We start from the raw sequence: 12,460 nt of genomic DNA, 5'->3' as shown, positions 1-12,460 counted from the left end.
ATTCTGTCAGGTGTTCACTGTTCAGTCGTCGACTCGAGCTCAATGGGACTCCGTGCGCTCTGACCGAGTGCAGGGTGGTTAGGACGGCGGCGGGACAGAACTCGAAGCCTCAGTTGGGTCATGCGCAGAATAAACGGATATTGGAAGCAGCGGCGCAGAGCGCATGTCTTCCCGCTTGTGCGATCACTCGGGCTGAGAGTCGGCTGGTTCGGAACTGAGGTGAGTTCACTGGTTCGTCTCGTGCTGGATAGTACACTGTCCGGTCGATATCATCGCACTCTCTACATGTGCGTAACTAAGTCTACGTTTATGTTGCAGCATCGAGAGCGACTTCCAGTACAGGACCACTGCAACGGAGGACTCGGAGCCTGCTCGTGAGATCACCCGAGCTGCTAGTTCGATCTTCAAAGGTGCGATTTCCAGTCCTTGTGGCTCGGAGTTTTATCCGCAGTTTGAATTCACGCTTGTTCTCGGGCTGGGCATACCTCTGCTGCCTCGCAAGTCCCGTCCGCCGACGCGTACAGCGCACTCATCCTGCACGTCAAGGACACCACGGACGATACTTCGAACACGATGGCGCTCTTCAAGGAGTCCCAGAGCCTCGGCGTCGTCCCGAACATCTTCATGTACAACACCGTCATCTCCAAGCTTGTCAAGGCTCGCAAGGCAGATTCAATAGTTGAACACGCTCGGAGAAGCGTGTATGGAGATGCTGCCCGCACCTCCGTCCCTGACGGCTTCTGCGTGCATACATTTGGACGCAGCCGAGACGTGATTCCGGCAAGCTCACTTCATCCGTCTGCTTTCAGGTTCGCACATCCACTGCGAGGCTTCGTCTCACCTCAGAGGCGTAGATTGCGCACGCTCTGCGAAGATGAATGTCAGCTTGTGAACGGATCCTGCAAAGACCGCTGAAGCGAAATATAGGTATGTCAACTTGGAAGCGACGGCTCACCCTGCATCATAGGACATACTATCTACCCTCCCATTCGCATCGCACCTGCACCCGCTCATGGACTCGGCTTTGTAAATTTTGCCCGCACAGTGTACATATTGCATGAATTGAACTCATTTGCCCGCACGTTCCCAAGATGTAAGTCCAAAATGAGTATGTGCAGGATGATTGGTACTCTCTAAATCACAGTCTATGTCAGACAGGACACAGCTCACCGGACGCGATGGAGCTCTGGGGCGCAATAATCAGAAAACCAGGCCGCGGCGGGATTGATAGGCTAGGAGACCTGCGAGGCCGCGTCGGCTCCAAGCTCTCGGTAGACTCAGATCGAGGTCGGTGAGCACTGATCTCGAAACGAACTCTTCACGATGGTGTACTTACCGACGGCACTGACAGCCTTCTGCAGATGCCTTTGAACTCGTTGTGCCACGGTACTTGTAGGATGCCCATGTACAACACAGATAATGCCACGTAAAACAAAGTCACAAGCGAACAGGACTGCAATTAACTCTATTCCATGGCCTCTGCAATGCGTGCACACACTCACTGGAACGGTACGGACTCTACGCGTCATTGCCACGAGCGTATGCGACGGCTCCAAGCTGTCAGTACTCGGCGAGTCTTCGAACTGACTTGCCGCTAATTGGAACAGGGCGTCGGGCCGGCTGACAATTTTGACAAATAGCTAAGTCCTACTTCACTGGCCGTCCGAGTAACTACCGTCAAATGGCTCGTATCTCGAGACTTACAGTAGCGATCAGCTTGTACTTGTGGCCAGACTGTTAATCCTTTCGTGAACGCGCAGTGCCGGCACAGATATAAAGTCTCAACCTTCATTCCTCGGGAAGTCGCCATGGCCTGCACTCGCAAACGCCTTCTGTTCCATGCTCTCCCAGGCAAGAAATCTGTACGCTCATCCGTTCGCAGGGCGGTCCTCAGACCTCTCGACATACCACAGCTTCAGCACCCCCGGGTCGTTGTCCGCCGCCCACCGCTCCCTCCGGGCTTTCCGCCACCCGCCACATGTGTACCCAAGCCCGACTACTCCGATCCTCGCAAGAGCGTTCGGGAGATTCTGGCCGCCATGCTCGGTATGTTCTCCCGCGGACTGGAAGCGTACAGCCGAGATTAACCGCTGTTTCAGTCTATATATCAGGAGACCGGGACGCACGCATGGTTTGGGAGCTCCGGCTCTTCCGGGACCAAGTCGTACTTCGGTATGGCGTGATCCTAGTTGGCTGGCCACCTGCTGTTCCATTCTGGCAGCTCAGCAAGAAGGGCGGCCCGACCGCCGAGCAGATGCGCGACCTTCTCGACCTGCTCACGGCGAATCCTCCGCAACTTTACTTCACCCGCGCTACTGAGGAGCAGCTTCGTGTCGCCAGACTCGCTGCCGGCGGTATCCCGCCGAGCACGCTGCGCCCCGAGGCGCTCCCCTTTCCTAACCTCGGCCACAGCGATATCGCACAGAGACACATGCTGTATGGCCACGACGGGAATCCGATGACACATCATCACGTTTGCGACGGTCTGACGAGTGCAAAGGCGACTGGGGAGGAGCTGAGGGGTGGTTCCATTGATGCTGACACTGACTCGATCTCCGAATTCACGGACGAAGAGTAAGTAGGTTTGCACGTCGTAGACTACGTACGAACAGTCATTATGCTTTTGTCACACCACGGAAACCCGCGTCATTTGACGAGCTTGTCGCTTATAGTCTCGCTTGATTATTGCTTACTGTGGCTTCATTGTGTGTGCGCCAGAAATCAAGAGTGTGTGACTACCGCTAAACAAGATGAATCTGTGATATGCGAGCATATTACGAGTCCGACAGCAGGGTACCGCTCGCCTGGAACACCGTCGAACCATGCTCTCTCTTCCCTCTTCCCCTTCCACGCCGTCCCAGCGTCCGTCATGTCGACGCCGTCCACCACGTCCGCGCCGTCCCAGCGTCCGATATGTCCCCGCCATCCTCCGTGCTCGTGTCGTCCGCTGTCCCACCATCCGTCGACGCCACAAGTCGTCTCCTCACCCACGCACACCGACCCTTCCAACGAGCAAGCCCGCGCTGCGTGTCGCAAGGTTGTTGACGGCGTCCACGTTGATCTCGCGTCTGAAGGTTCAGGATCAGGCGTCGAAGATGGTGAGTCGTCCTGCACCGGTTTCTGCGTGCGCGGTCCCTCTGCAGAAGCTCATCCACGACCTGTTCCATCTCCAAGGAACCAAGGGCCGTCTTGATCGAACTGACCTCCTCAGGGGCCAACAACGATTCCAGACCCTTCGTGACAGTGTCGTCGGCCTGCGATGGCCCAGCCGGGGTGTCAGATCCGCCGAGCTCTCAAAGCCGCACCCTACGACCGGATGCGCGAGGTTAGTTCTCCAGGTCGATGCTGTAACAGCTGTGCGGTGTACTCACCTCGTTTGAACTAGCTTCACGTCGAGCTCCAACGTTCCGAGGTCTTGTGCATGAGTCGCCGCTCGCGTGCATGCGAGATCCCAGTCGACGCGACGCCCTCGTCAACTTCCTCGTTCTCGTCGATGGTTTCCGGAGCGACAGCGGCTCAGGCGACGACGACCCAACCGACGACGCCGCCACGTCTCCGCCTCGCTGACGTTCGACACACGCGACTTGCGTGGCTTCCGCGCGGTTCGCATCGTTCGAAGTGGTCCTCTTCGTCCTCCGCCGTCTTGTCGTGTTCGCGGGGCTTCGCATCGTCAGACTCGTCATCGTGGACTACGAGCGAGCCCCGCTTCATCTCCTTCCGCCGCGTGGATATCCGTCCGAGAGGACGTGTCTGGTCCGGGTTCTAGCAGCCGGCTCGGGGGGTCAACAAGCGGTGGCGGAGAGCGAACGGCCACACGCCCAGAAGTCGACGCACGAGTGCGCCTACTCCTCCCCGTCGCCCTCGTCGCCGAGATCGACTGGCCCTCCTCCTTATCCTCGTCGTCCTCCACGCCGACGCGCGCATACCCCCGCCATGTCCTTTCCCTGCCCGACCTTCAACCCCGGAGACGTCCGTCTGGGAGCCGGCTCTGGTTCGCGTTCCAGCAGCCCGGGGTTGGGGTCATTAGGCGGCGAAGGAGTGCGCGTCCAGAAGTCGACGTGCGAGTCGACTGGCTGTCGCTGTCCTCCGCGCCTTCGTCTCCGTTCACATGCGCGAACCGCCGCCGTGTCCTGGGACTTCCGACCATGGTCTTGACAATCCGCCGGAGCCTCCGGGATGGCTCCGTGTGTGGCCGAGCTATCGAGACGAGCTGCACTGGGTCGCGCTGGCCGCTTGGGCCCCCATCCAAGGCACATTATGCGGAGGCGAAGACAAGTCTTGCAGGAGTCTCCTTCACGTTCTTCGTCGCATTTCTGAGGGAGGAGGGAGGGAAGGGCCGCAGGTGAGCGTGTGCGCGACGGGTGCAATGGCGGTGGTGCTGGGATCACGTCGGACTCGACTGCGTGATGATGCTCACCTTTCGTCGGACGCGGCACGTCCTGTGTGTGCGGGCAGTGCAGGGGCGACAGAGACAGGGAAGGACAGGAAGGGAGGAAGGCAGAGAAGGAGAGGAGAGACGCGTACCAGCAGCCGCCTTCTCCGGCAGAGGAGGAGAGCGGGTGTCGGGGTGCTTCGTGAGCTTCTGTTGCGCGGGGAGTCGCCGTCATCGGCGCGGAGGGCGTAGAGAGAGGTTGTGGCGGACGCGGGGGGAGGGAGTCTCCAGCAAGTAGAAGGTATGTCTTGATGTGATATCCCGAGCGACAGCCTGTTGACCAGTTAGCGAGGACCTCAAGGACGCCCGTATACCTCGCGAGTCGTCGCACTGACCACGTCGGTTGATGGAGAACTGTGCGCAACGGTCAGCACGCGCGAGACGGAGGTCCAGCCAGGTATGTACTTCAGTTCTTAGCTCGCGATGCAGACGTCTTCCACCAGTGTGCACCCCGAGGCGCCGCGCACCCACCTTTACATGCCCGAGTCCGCAGTCGCCAGGCGGAACAAGACTCACCTCCGTCTTACGCACCATGTGAACACGGGATCCGAGCGACGCAACTGCACGCAACGTGAAAACTCGCCTATAATTATACATGGCCAACGCAGGTACGTGGTCCTCTCGATTGTCGTCGGGGGCTGAGGTGACGCACCTCCGTCGTAGCTCCAGCCCGACCACCAGCCCGAGCCCGAGCCCCATCCCCAGCACCCAGCACCCGGGCTTGCTCAAGGACTTACCTTTTTATGTCCGCATGCCTCATTCGTCCGCCTCCGCCGCCAGCGTATCCCTGCCCTGGTTTGTACGCTGCGAAGTCGTGTATGTCGCCGAGAGTCTTGTCCAAGGTAGGTGTGTGCCCAGCGCCGTCCAGAGCGAGAAGAGCGTCGCGTGAAGCAGGTAGCCAGCGGAAGAAGAGGGCGTGCACGAGTTGCGGCCGAGCGACGAAGTGGTAGGAGAGGAAGAGAGGCGAAGGCCGGCGGCGCGGCTCGCCAAGTCAGGATAAGCGCCGGCGCCTGGGGAGCGGGCCGGGTTTCGGGCTGCGTGGTTTGCTCTTGTACTCGTCCATCTCTTTCCATGTACTGTACTCGCGACAATATCATGCTATCTGCTATTTCTACTGCTTTACTCTGCGTTCGATATGACTACGCCTGCCTCCGACGAGCTGATCAACACGTCAGTTCTCGACGATTCATCCTCCCAGACCCGCCTCCCTCCGCAAACGTATTCTCGTCTTACACGATTCTGAAGCTCCCGGTGCAATGCAGCGGAGCCGTTTCAATGTACGTACGCCCGTCCTGGGTCTCTTTAAGGCGTACTACGGAACCCCGAGTCTTATCTAACTGCTCTGCATCCTCCCAGATGCGTCCTCGTACCCTCTCTATGCCTCTCCGGAGGTCCTAGGATTCTATACCCTCCCTATGGTGTACAGAGGCAAATGATCGATCTGGAGGATCTTTGCCCGGCAAACACTCCGCCTGCGACTTTCCGGCGCCACGTCTCCCCCAGCGTCCGTCGTCTCCTTCCGCCTCCATCTGTCCGTTTGCATTCTTCGCTCTTGCTCAGTACTCCGACGAAACTCGCTCTGTTCTCAGACCGAAAGGCGCACAACCCGTCAGCCCGGTGTCGCACACAACGGCGCTCCTGGGCGCGTCTGGAAGAAGTTCCCTTTGGCCGCCGCATCGCGAGCCCTCATGAACGTCTCTGTGGATCCCCAGTTCCCTACCTGGTCGCAACCAACCCGGTCAACTACAGCAAGCCATGGAGGCTGAACTGCGTGGAAGCCCTCGCCGCCGCCTTCTACATCACCGGGTTCGACTCGTACGCGGAGCGCCTGCTGAGCGGGTTCGGCTGGGGCCATTCCTTCTGGGAGGTGAACAAGTGCGTCCCTGCCTGACAGTTGAAGGTCGTTCGGAAACTCATCCTGATTTTGCAGACATCTGCTGGAACAGTATAAGACTTGCGAGAACGCGGAGGCTGTGAGTGCGATGCAGGAGAAGATCTTGGCCGACTTGGAGACAAGCTACGAGGAGTCGAGGCGGACTACGGGTAAGTCGTTTGCGGTCGGTTGACGGAACAGGCAGCTAACCTCCACTCACAGATGATAGCGAAGGGCAAGACCTGCTCGTACCCAACCCAAACCGTCACTACGTCTCCGAAAGCTCGAGTGAAGAAGAAGAGGAGGACGAGGAAGAGGCTGAGGTGGATGCGAATCCGAATCGAACCCATTGACCACCATCATCACCCTCGGACCGGACTGCGAAGGTCCTCCTCGTTGGCCATCCACGAGCATCTGATTCCTGCAGTCCGGTGAGTCCTGTACCCGTCCGCATGTTCTTCCTCCCCATGCGAAGCCGCTATCAGCGTTGGTTGAGAGGCGCTGATAGCGGCGACACCCTTGGCCTTTTGGCATATTGCTGCATCTGTTACCGTGCTGTATCTCTGAATGGATTCGAAACCATGGCACGTTTGGATTGGGCCCTGGCTCAGGCGTCGGGCCTCATGCCTTTCAAAGCGACTTCCTCGTTCGGCCCGAGCTGCATGCTCGAAGAGATCAATGCGAGCTTCACGAGCCTTCGCCTCTTCGAACATGAACCACCGTGTCTCTGTCTCTTGCGTAGCATTGAGCTATTTCTTGAACACTGAGCGCACCTCCCGCAGGAAAGTCTGGAAGTGAAGACTCACAGTATGCTGGCATTGTGCAGGATACGCTACCTAGCAACGTCCGCTCAGTCGTACTCAGCACCCCAGTCACGGCTCCCCGGGATAGGAACAACTTCGACGTCCCCCTCTCTCCACTCGCACCACACACCGCGCCCTACACAACACCCGACATAGACGTAGTTAGCAGGGCCCACTTCTAAGCTCGCAATGACAATGACATGATAGCACTCAGGGCAAAAACTCACTCACCATCGGGACATTGGAAAGTAACCAAAAGTAAACCATCCCGGTGCAGTGTTGGGAACAGCGCCGCCATCGCGGCAGAAAGCGACGCAACGATCACACGCGGGTCGTCGTCCTGCGTCGTCGCCGACCGGCCGCCTGCCCGGGCCAGTGTGAACTCGAACACGACCCTGCACGCACGCGCACGCCCGGCGAGGAGGGCTGAGTCCATCTCCGTGCTGTGCGCCTTTATCGCGTGCAGAAGCTTCCCGAGCAGGGTGTCCCTGCCAGTGAAGAGATCCGAGTCTTGCATGGGCTCCGACATGCCAGTGCCCCGCGCGCCGATGCCGGGGTGAAGACTAGCTTTAGCTTTAGCTTGCTCGGCGCCAGCGGTGTACCGATCCCGGGACTTCAACTTGAAGTGGACTTGCGATCGCCGTGCCATGTGAGGGTGAGGCATGCGAGGCGACCGTAGCAACGTCGCGAGCAGACGGACGTGGGACCGGACCAGGTCGCGCAGTGCGTCCATCTCGCTGCCCGGGCTCAAAGCCTGGCACACCCGCAGCGTACCCAGGCGGGGGAGGCTGAACGGCTGGAAGTAGGGATGCGTGTTGACTGCCATTCGAGCATCGGTGATAAGTGAACGCTTTGAGGGATAGAGAGATGAGAAGGGGGACGTACTGAGAGAGACGGCTTGATCAATGCAGGATTGCGCCGTGTCGGGGAAGGAAAGCGTGAGGTCCTCGAGAGACCCGCATACATTCCGCAAAAGGTGGGGGAGAGCATAGCCTTCCTAGTACGTGTGCTGTCAATCCCAGAACGAGCCCAACAAGACACTCCCCAGCTGAAAGATACTCACCGAAGTCGCGTTCTCGTACCACACCACATGGGTTAGAGGCGGTTTCAGCGGCGGATAACTCGGAAAGGCGGGCGGGATACGGGTGTGGTTGCAGATCACGTACGAAGCATGCAGCCTCCTCAGCCCCGGAACCGACGAGAACATCCTCTGGAAGGACACATAGCTCGTGAAGAACACGAACGACAGATGGAGCGTCGTCAGCGTCGGGAACCCAGCGAGCGTCGGCAGCCGACATGGGGGAGAGGAGACGACGAGGGGCGGGGGTGCGGACTGGACGAGCGACCCGGAGCCGATGAGCGTGAGCGACCGCAGCCGGGGCAGTTTCCCCGCCAGGACGGCTCGGATGGCCACGCCGCCGACGACATTCTCTGTTCCTTGGAACACGACCCCGACCACTAGCTCCTCGATTGCGTCGGCTACGTACGGGGACGTGTCGATGAGTCGCACCAGCTTATCGAACTGCGCTGGCCGAAGATTGCCCACGATGAGGCGGTGGTAGAGTCGGCGGATGCTGCGGGGGAGCCACGCACGGCAGGTTAGGCAGCAGCTCTTGAGCGTTTCTGTGAATAATGCGTGGTCCCGGTCTTGGACCGAGTCTATGATGAGCTCTTGCAGCTCGAGGGGGATTATGGGGGTGGTCATGGCTGTAGGAGGGGAGATAGGTCTGTAGACCGTCCAGCGAGGCTAATAGAGACTCCCCTGGGTAGTTGGTACGTACTAGGGTGTGACGTCTGACTGATGGATCCTGATAGCTACCTGCAGTGGCTGTATCGGTCCCAGGATGTAATTGACACGGCCCTAAACCTGGATATCTTGGTACAGATGGACTCACCGTCAGAGCTCACCAAGACCCTACCATCAAGCGGGCATGCATCCGGTAACTTGCAAGTACGTGGCAGTATGCTGACGGGAAAGGTCAAGACGCCACACCGCCTTGTCACGACAGTAGAGTCACGTACTTGGGCTTGACATTGACATAGATGTCTACGGAAGTCACTGCCTTGACGTACGAAGCCTGCCGTGGATATCCGGATGACTAGCACAACAGGACACAGTGTCTTGGCCTCGGGCGGGTCTTCCCGCTATTTACTGTGCAGTGTGTCCCCGGCAGAGGCGAGTGCGTGTACGAGAGAAAGCTTATAGATGAGTTCGAATAGCCTCTTGAACTGCGTCCGCTCGGTGTGGCTTCAGCTTGCAGAAGAGACGGCGGCGCGGTGCTCGGAAGGGCCATGCGCGGCCCCTCGTACGTGAGGGGTTCCGTAGAGTCGCGATGAGTACTGATGCCCGTCCCGTAGTGTCAAGGGCAGTACTGGCGTAGCCATCATGCGCTCAAGGAAAATGAGCCACGTGCGGGACCGGTCTGCGCCGGGCCGGGCATGTGCTTACTGTGTGTCACAGTTCGCCTCTGTCAGTGTCCTGCTCTGTCCCTCTTGGCTTGCTACACGACCGCGCACGTCCGAAGTATATTCATCAGAGTCACAATCATCATACACAGTGGCGTCCGGAATGTCCAATAACAATAATAAGAGAACCCTACAAAGCGACCCGGATCAATCGTTCTTCTTCGCCTTCAGCTCCCACTCCTCGTTCTCCCCGACTGGCGGCAACGGCTCGCCCTCCGGCCTCAGCGCAACTCCCTGCCCACCCTCGCCATCCCTGACGCGCCAGTACCCGAGCGCGCCGAAGACGCGCGCATTCACCTTGCACGCGAACGTCGCGGCCTGCAGCGCAAGGCGCATGACGGGCACGAGCGGAGGTACGAGGAGCGCAGCGAGGTCGTCTGGGTGGTAGAAATCCTCTTGCTCCGCGATGAGATACAAGGTCTTGGAGGGGTCCGAGGGCGCAGGTGTGGGGCGGAGAGTCAAGTGAATGACAAGCCTGCACGTTCCGGTGAGCATTTGACACGCATACATGGACAGAGTCGCTTCGTGCGGACCAGACTCGGGATGTGGCAGACGTCACGTACCGTGCGGGGGCGGGCTTCAGCGGAGACCAACGGATGTGGAAGGTCTGCGTGACGTCGAGGAAGATGGAGTTCTTCTCCTTGTCGTACGTGACCCCGTTGACGTCTCCCCTGATCACGGGCGAGAGTATGCGGTACCATTGCAGGACGGAGAGCATCGCGTCGCGCGAGTCGGGTGCGCTCGAGACGGCGCAGAACGGATGCCGGAAGCGTACGTCTGGTGCGTAATACCTTTCGCGCATTGTGAGGTTAGAACGCGAAGGAGAATGAAATAAAAAGAGGACGCACTTGAGGACAGCAGCCGTCTGGATCTCGGGGTTAATTGCAGCGGTAACGAGCTTAAGGACAATGGGGATCTCCTTGACTGGGTCCTCCATCGCGTGTTGTGGATGCGTATAAGCGGGTGAGCGACGAGGTATACCGTAGTGCCAGGTGAGATGAATGGGAGAATGGGACAGGAGGAGGAGGGGGAGATGCAAGATGTGGACGAGGAGCGTGATATTGACCGACGACGCGGTACGCGTTGACGTCACAAAACGCGTGACGTCATGACTTGGACGCGTCTCGCGCAGCCTGGTTCGTTTAAGTTGTAGGCCAACTCAGCAAGTTCATCGAGTCACTGGGGAATCAGCAATCCGAACCATCCGTACTGACAAACCGTGAGCCATATATAAGCGACTACCTACTACATCAAGCCACCGACCATCTAATGGGTCGGACACCGAGAATTCAAGAAACCAAGAAACTAGTCGACCCAAAGCGTGGGTCAATCCTCTGTCGCATCATCAATGACAAGTCAAGACAGCAACAAGCAGGCGAACACTCACTCCACCAGTCACGAGGCGTATCGGTGACGACCAACCTCCCCTGCTCTTCCAGCCGCGGCATCAAACCCTCCATGCGGTTCCGCAGAGCCATATACATCTCCTCAGGGGCTTTAACCCGCACATGCGACCAGTCGAGCACGAGCGTGAGATGCCGGAACCGGTCGGCAGAAAACAGCTGGTCGAACTCACGCCAATCGCCGAGCTGGACGACATCCACGCTGGGAGGGAGGATGTCGAACCCAGCGAGCGTGATTCGAACAATTTTCGTGCTCGCTGGGAGAGTCGCAAACAGCGCTGCGTGGATCGTCAATATTTCAAAGGTTTGGAGGTTGAACTCTACGAGAGCCTCGCAGCGGGCGAAGTTCAGCGACGCCCATGGATACGTGTCGGCTAGTATGGTGCACGGTCAGCGTTGCGTACATAGCTTCGGGGAAGATATACAGTACGCACGTCCGGTAGAACTGTCAGGCATGTCATCCTCCAAAAGTGGCATGAATATCGGCATGGGTGCGATAATGACACGGCGCAGGCTCAGGCAGCGTGGCCCGATCGCAGCGAAGACAGCCCCAAAGTCGTCCGATCTATGCCACCTGAGGAGCCCATCTTTGCACCACAGCGTCTGCAATGTGTTCGCGACATCGGTGAGTGTCAGGAGCTTCAAGAGAACGGTCGTCCGAGGCGTGGTGTTCAGCGCGGCCAAGTGCGTGACCTTGATGGGTGCGAGAGGAGCTCGATCGTCGTCCGCGGGGACCCACGGGGTTACCTCAGTGCTCAACAGCTTCACGCGATCGATCTTCGTGAACATCCCGAGCAGGCGAAAGAGCTGATACATGGTCACGGTACAATAGCTGATGCTCAACTCGTCGAGCGCGCCGAACCGGGGCGCCGTGCCCAGCTCCGAGTCAGTGTTGCGACCTCTCAGGCTGCCGGCCCGGGGCGGTATGCGGATGAGTGAGAGCCTGAGGGAGCGCAGGGACGGGAAAGCACTCAGCGCGCTCTCCGCCTCGGCGAAGGCAATGAAGCTGGCGCGGTCTTCTCCTTCTCCATAGTTCATGATCTCGAGGTGTCGGATGTGGGCCGCGACGTCGGGGCGGGACACGAAGAAGGAGGGCACAGCCCTTCTGGTCTTCCCCCAGGTGTATATGGTGTACTTGCGGAATATGAGAGGGCGGGCACAGGCACGCCATGCGCGGCACACGAGAGCGCAGGACTTCAAGGAGGGCCGGTCGTCCTCCAAGTTGGCGAAGATGGCGTCCGTGATCTCAGCAGGAAGTGGGTAGTAAACCGCCCTCATTTTTGGATATGAAGAGTCGGTATCAGGCAGACAGATAGACAAAAAGAGTGAGAGACGAGGAGGGTGCGATGGACGCGTGGAGGAGATGGGGGTACGAGGAGAGCGGCTTTTCCACGAAATTGAACTTCAGCCACAGACGCGTCCACGGGACCCGGGCGCGCTGCGCGTCGTGAACTTCCCACGACCCCATCGAACTCGCCATCGT

The 12,460-nt window shown here is 58.9% G+C and overlaps 10 protein-coding genes across 10 annotated transcripts; 5 read left to right on the top strand and 5 right to left on the bottom strand.

The window, feature by feature from the left end:
* The first annotated feature begins 501 nt into the window (after positions 1 to 501).
* L226DRAFT_348248 (uncharacterized protein) lies at positions 502 to 992 on the top strand. Its single transcript, XM_067674133.1, has one exon. The coding sequence runs from the start codon at positions 574 to 576 to the stop codon at positions 913 to 915; it is 342 nt and encodes a 113-aa protein (XP_067528883.1). The 5' UTR covers positions 502 to 573; the 3' UTR covers positions 916 to 992.
* Positions 993 to 1,808: 816 nt separating this feature from the next.
* On the top strand, positions 1,809 to 2,578 carry L226DRAFT_563989 (uncharacterized protein; the record flags this gene model as incomplete). The annotated part of the gene is made up of 3 exons (XM_067683603.1): positions 1,809 to 1,862; positions 1,914 to 2,046; positions 2,112 to 2,578. 3 exons carry the CDS (start codon positions 1,809 to 1,811, stop codon positions 2,576 to 2,578), a joined length of 654 nt encoding a protein of 217 aa, XP_067528882.1.
* Positions 2,579 to 2,685: 107 nt separating this feature from the next.
* Positions 2,686 to 3,729, top strand: L226DRAFT_348053 (uncharacterized protein). The gene is made up of 3 exons (XM_067674130.1): positions 2,686 to 3,098; positions 3,175 to 3,325; positions 3,386 to 3,729. Exons 1-3 carry the CDS (start codon positions 2,823 to 2,825, stop codon positions 3,565 to 3,567), a joined length of 609 nt encoding a protein of 202 aa, XP_067528881.1. The 5' UTR covers positions 2,686 to 2,822; the 3' UTR covers positions 3,568 to 3,729.
* L226DRAFT_348146 (uncharacterized protein) lies at positions 3,638 to 5,037 on the bottom strand. Its single transcript, XM_067674132.1, has 4 exons — positions 5,016 to 5,037; positions 4,525 to 4,705; positions 4,418 to 4,439; positions 3,638 to 4,313 (listed from the first exon to the last, which is right to left on the bottom strand). Exons 2-4 carry the CDS (start codon positions 4,605 to 4,607, stop codon positions 3,891 to 3,893), a joined length of 528 nt encoding a protein of 175 aa, XP_067528880.1. The 5' UTR covers positions 4,608 to 4,705; positions 5,016 to 5,037; the 3' UTR covers positions 3,638 to 3,890.
* On the top strand, positions 4,736 to 5,387 carry L226DRAFT_540845 (uncharacterized protein). Its single transcript, XM_067681951.1, has one exon. The coding sequence runs from the start codon at positions 5,028 to 5,030 to the stop codon at positions 5,319 to 5,321; it is 294 nt and encodes a 97-aa protein (XP_067528879.1). The 5' UTR covers positions 4,736 to 5,027; the 3' UTR covers positions 5,322 to 5,387.
* Positions 5,388 to 5,513: 126 nt separating this feature from the next.
* L226DRAFT_540844 (DUF367-domain-containing protein) lies at positions 5,514 to 6,961 on the top strand. The gene is made up of 4 exons (XM_067681950.1): positions 5,514 to 5,709; positions 5,789 to 6,307; positions 6,363 to 6,475; positions 6,528 to 6,961. Exons 1-4 carry the CDS (start codon positions 5,528 to 5,530, stop codon positions 6,656 to 6,658), a joined length of 945 nt encoding a protein of 314 aa, XP_067528878.1. The 5' UTR covers positions 5,514 to 5,527; the 3' UTR covers positions 6,659 to 6,961.
* A 110-nt stretch (positions 6,962 to 7,071) lies between these two features.
* Positions 7,072 to 8,703, bottom strand: L226DRAFT_348127 (uncharacterized protein). The gene is made up of 4 exons (XM_067674131.1): positions 8,172 to 8,703; positions 7,994 to 8,101; positions 7,340 to 7,927; positions 7,072 to 7,286 (listed from the first exon to the last, which is right to left on the bottom strand). The coding sequence occupies exons 1-4, from the start codon at positions 8,404 to 8,406 to the stop codon at positions 7,156 to 7,158; spliced, it is 1,062 nt and encodes a 353-aa protein (XP_067528877.1). The 5' UTR covers positions 8,407 to 8,703; the 3' UTR covers positions 7,072 to 7,155.
* Positions 8,704 to 9,057: 354 nt separating this feature from the next.
* Positions 9,058 to 9,468, bottom strand: L226DRAFT_348045 (uncharacterized protein). Its single transcript, XM_067674129.1, has 2 exons — positions 9,131 to 9,468; positions 9,058 to 9,074 (listed from the first exon to the last, which is right to left on the bottom strand). Exon 1 carries the CDS (start codon positions 9,400 to 9,402, stop codon positions 9,208 to 9,210), a length of 195 nt encoding a protein of 64 aa, XP_067528876.1. The 5' UTR covers positions 9,403 to 9,468; the 3' UTR covers positions 9,058 to 9,074; positions 9,131 to 9,207.
* Positions 9,469 to 9,713: 245 nt separating this feature from the next.
* Positions 9,714 to 10,549, bottom strand: L226DRAFT_517372 (uncharacterized protein). Its single transcript, XM_067678512.1, has 3 exons — positions 10,423 to 10,549; positions 10,138 to 10,365; positions 9,714 to 10,049 (listed from the first exon to the last, which is right to left on the bottom strand). The coding sequence occupies exons 1-3, from the start codon at positions 10,509 to 10,511 to the stop codon at positions 9,722 to 9,724; spliced, it is 645 nt and encodes a 214-aa protein (XP_067528875.1). The 5' UTR covers positions 10,512 to 10,549; the 3' UTR covers positions 9,714 to 9,721.
* A 248-nt stretch (positions 10,550 to 10,797) lies between these two features.
* L226DRAFT_563987 (uncharacterized protein) lies at positions 10,798 to 12,288 on the bottom strand. Its single transcript, XM_067683602.1, has 3 exons — positions 11,412 to 12,288; positions 10,962 to 11,351; positions 10,798 to 10,908 (listed from the first exon to the last, which is right to left on the bottom strand). Exons 1-3 carry the CDS (start codon positions 12,253 to 12,255, stop codon positions 10,901 to 10,903), a joined length of 1,242 nt encoding a protein of 413 aa, XP_067528874.1. The 5' UTR covers positions 12,256 to 12,288; the 3' UTR covers positions 10,798 to 10,900.
* Positions 12,289 to 12,460: the final 172 nt, after the last annotated feature.

The sequence above is a fragment of the Lentinus tigrinus genome, assembly GCF_003813185.1.
Source record: "Lentinus tigrinus ALCF2SS1-7 unplaced genomic scaffold L226scaffold_67, whole genome shotgun sequence".
In the NCBI taxonomy this organism is placed as follows: Eukaryota; Fungi; Basidiomycota; class Agaricomycetes; order Polyporales; family Polyporaceae; genus Lentinus; species Lentinus tigrinus.
Note: the sequence above shows the minus strand (reverse complement) of the source record. Positions and strands in the feature narration are given on the sequence as shown.

Coding starts and splice junctions, on each gene's coding strand:
- L226DRAFT_348248 (XM_067674133.1), top strand. CDS start 574: ATGGCGCTCTTCAAGGAGTCCCAGAGCCTCGGCGTCGTCCCGAACATC.
- L226DRAFT_348053 (XM_067674130.1), top strand. CDS start 2,823: ATGCTCTCTCTTCCCTCTTCCCCTTCCACGCCGTCCCAGCGTCCGTCA. Junction 3,099..3,174: donor AGGATCAGGCGTCGAAGATG/GTGAGTCGTCCT, acceptor TCCATCTCCAAG/GAACCAAGGGCCGTCTTGAT. Junction 3,326..3,385: donor CCTACGACCGGATGCGCGAG/GTTAGTTCTCCA, acceptor CGTTTGAACTAG/CTTCACGTCGAGCTCCAACG.
- L226DRAFT_348146 (XM_067674132.1), bottom strand. CDS start 4,607: ATGACGGCGACTCCCCGCGCAACAGAAGCTCACGAAGCACCCCGACAC. Junction 4,440..4,524: donor GCCGGAGAAGGCGGCTGCTG/GTACGCGTCTCT, acceptor CCGCACACACAG/GACGTGCCGCGTCCGACGAA. Junction 4,314..4,417: donor CGTGCCGCGTCCGACGAAAG/GTGAGCATCATC, acceptor CTCCTCCCTCAG/AAATGCGACGAAGAACGTGA.
- L226DRAFT_540845 (XM_067681951.1), top strand. CDS start 5,028: ATGGCCAACGCAGGTACGTGGTCCTCTCGATTGTCGTCGGGGGCTGAG.
- L226DRAFT_540844 (XM_067681950.1), top strand. CDS start 5,528: ATGCTATCTGCTATTTCTACTGCTTTACTCTGCGTTCGATATGACTAC. Junction 5,710..5,788: donor TGCAGCGGAGCCGTTTCAAT/GTACGTACGCCC, acceptor GCATCCTCCCAG/ATGCGTCCTCGTACCCTCTC. Junction 6,308..6,362: donor TCCTTCTGGGAGGTGAACAA/GTGCGTCCCTGC, acceptor CTGATTTTGCAG/ACATCTGCTGGAACAGTATA.
- L226DRAFT_348127 (XM_067674131.1), bottom strand. CDS start 8,406: ATGTCGGCTGCCGACGCTCGCTGGGTTCCCGACGCTGACGACGCTCCA. Junction 8,102..8,171: donor GGTACGAGAACGCGACTTCG/GTGAGTATCTTT, acceptor CGTACTAGGAAG/GCTATGCTCTCCCCCACCTT. Junction 7,287..7,339: donor TACTTTCCAATGTCCCGATG/GTGAGTGAGTTT, acceptor TTGCGAGCTTAG/AAGTGGGCCCTGCTAACTAC.
- L226DRAFT_348045 (XM_067674129.1), bottom strand. CDS start 9,402: ATGGCCCTTCCGAGCACCGCGCCGCCGTCTCTTCTGCAAGCTGAAGCC.
- L226DRAFT_517372 (XM_067678512.1), bottom strand. CDS start 10,511: ATGGAGGACCCAGTCAAGGAGATCCCCATTGTCCTTAAGCTCGTTACC. Junction 10,366..10,422: donor CAGACGGCTGCTGTCCTCAA/GTGCGTCCTCTT, acceptor AATGCGCGAAAG/GTATTACGCACCAGACGTAC. Junction 10,050..10,137: donor CTGAAGCCCGCCCCCGCACG/GTACGTGACGTC, acceptor CGGAACGTGCAG/GCTTGTCATTCACTTGACTC.
- L226DRAFT_563987 (XM_067683602.1), bottom strand. CDS start 12,255: ATGAGGGCGGTTTACTACCCACTTCCTGCTGAGATCACGGACGCCATC. Junction 11,352..11,411: donor GCCTGACAGTTCTACCGGAC/GTGCGTACTGTA, acceptor GCACCATACTAG/CCGACACGTATCCATGGGCG.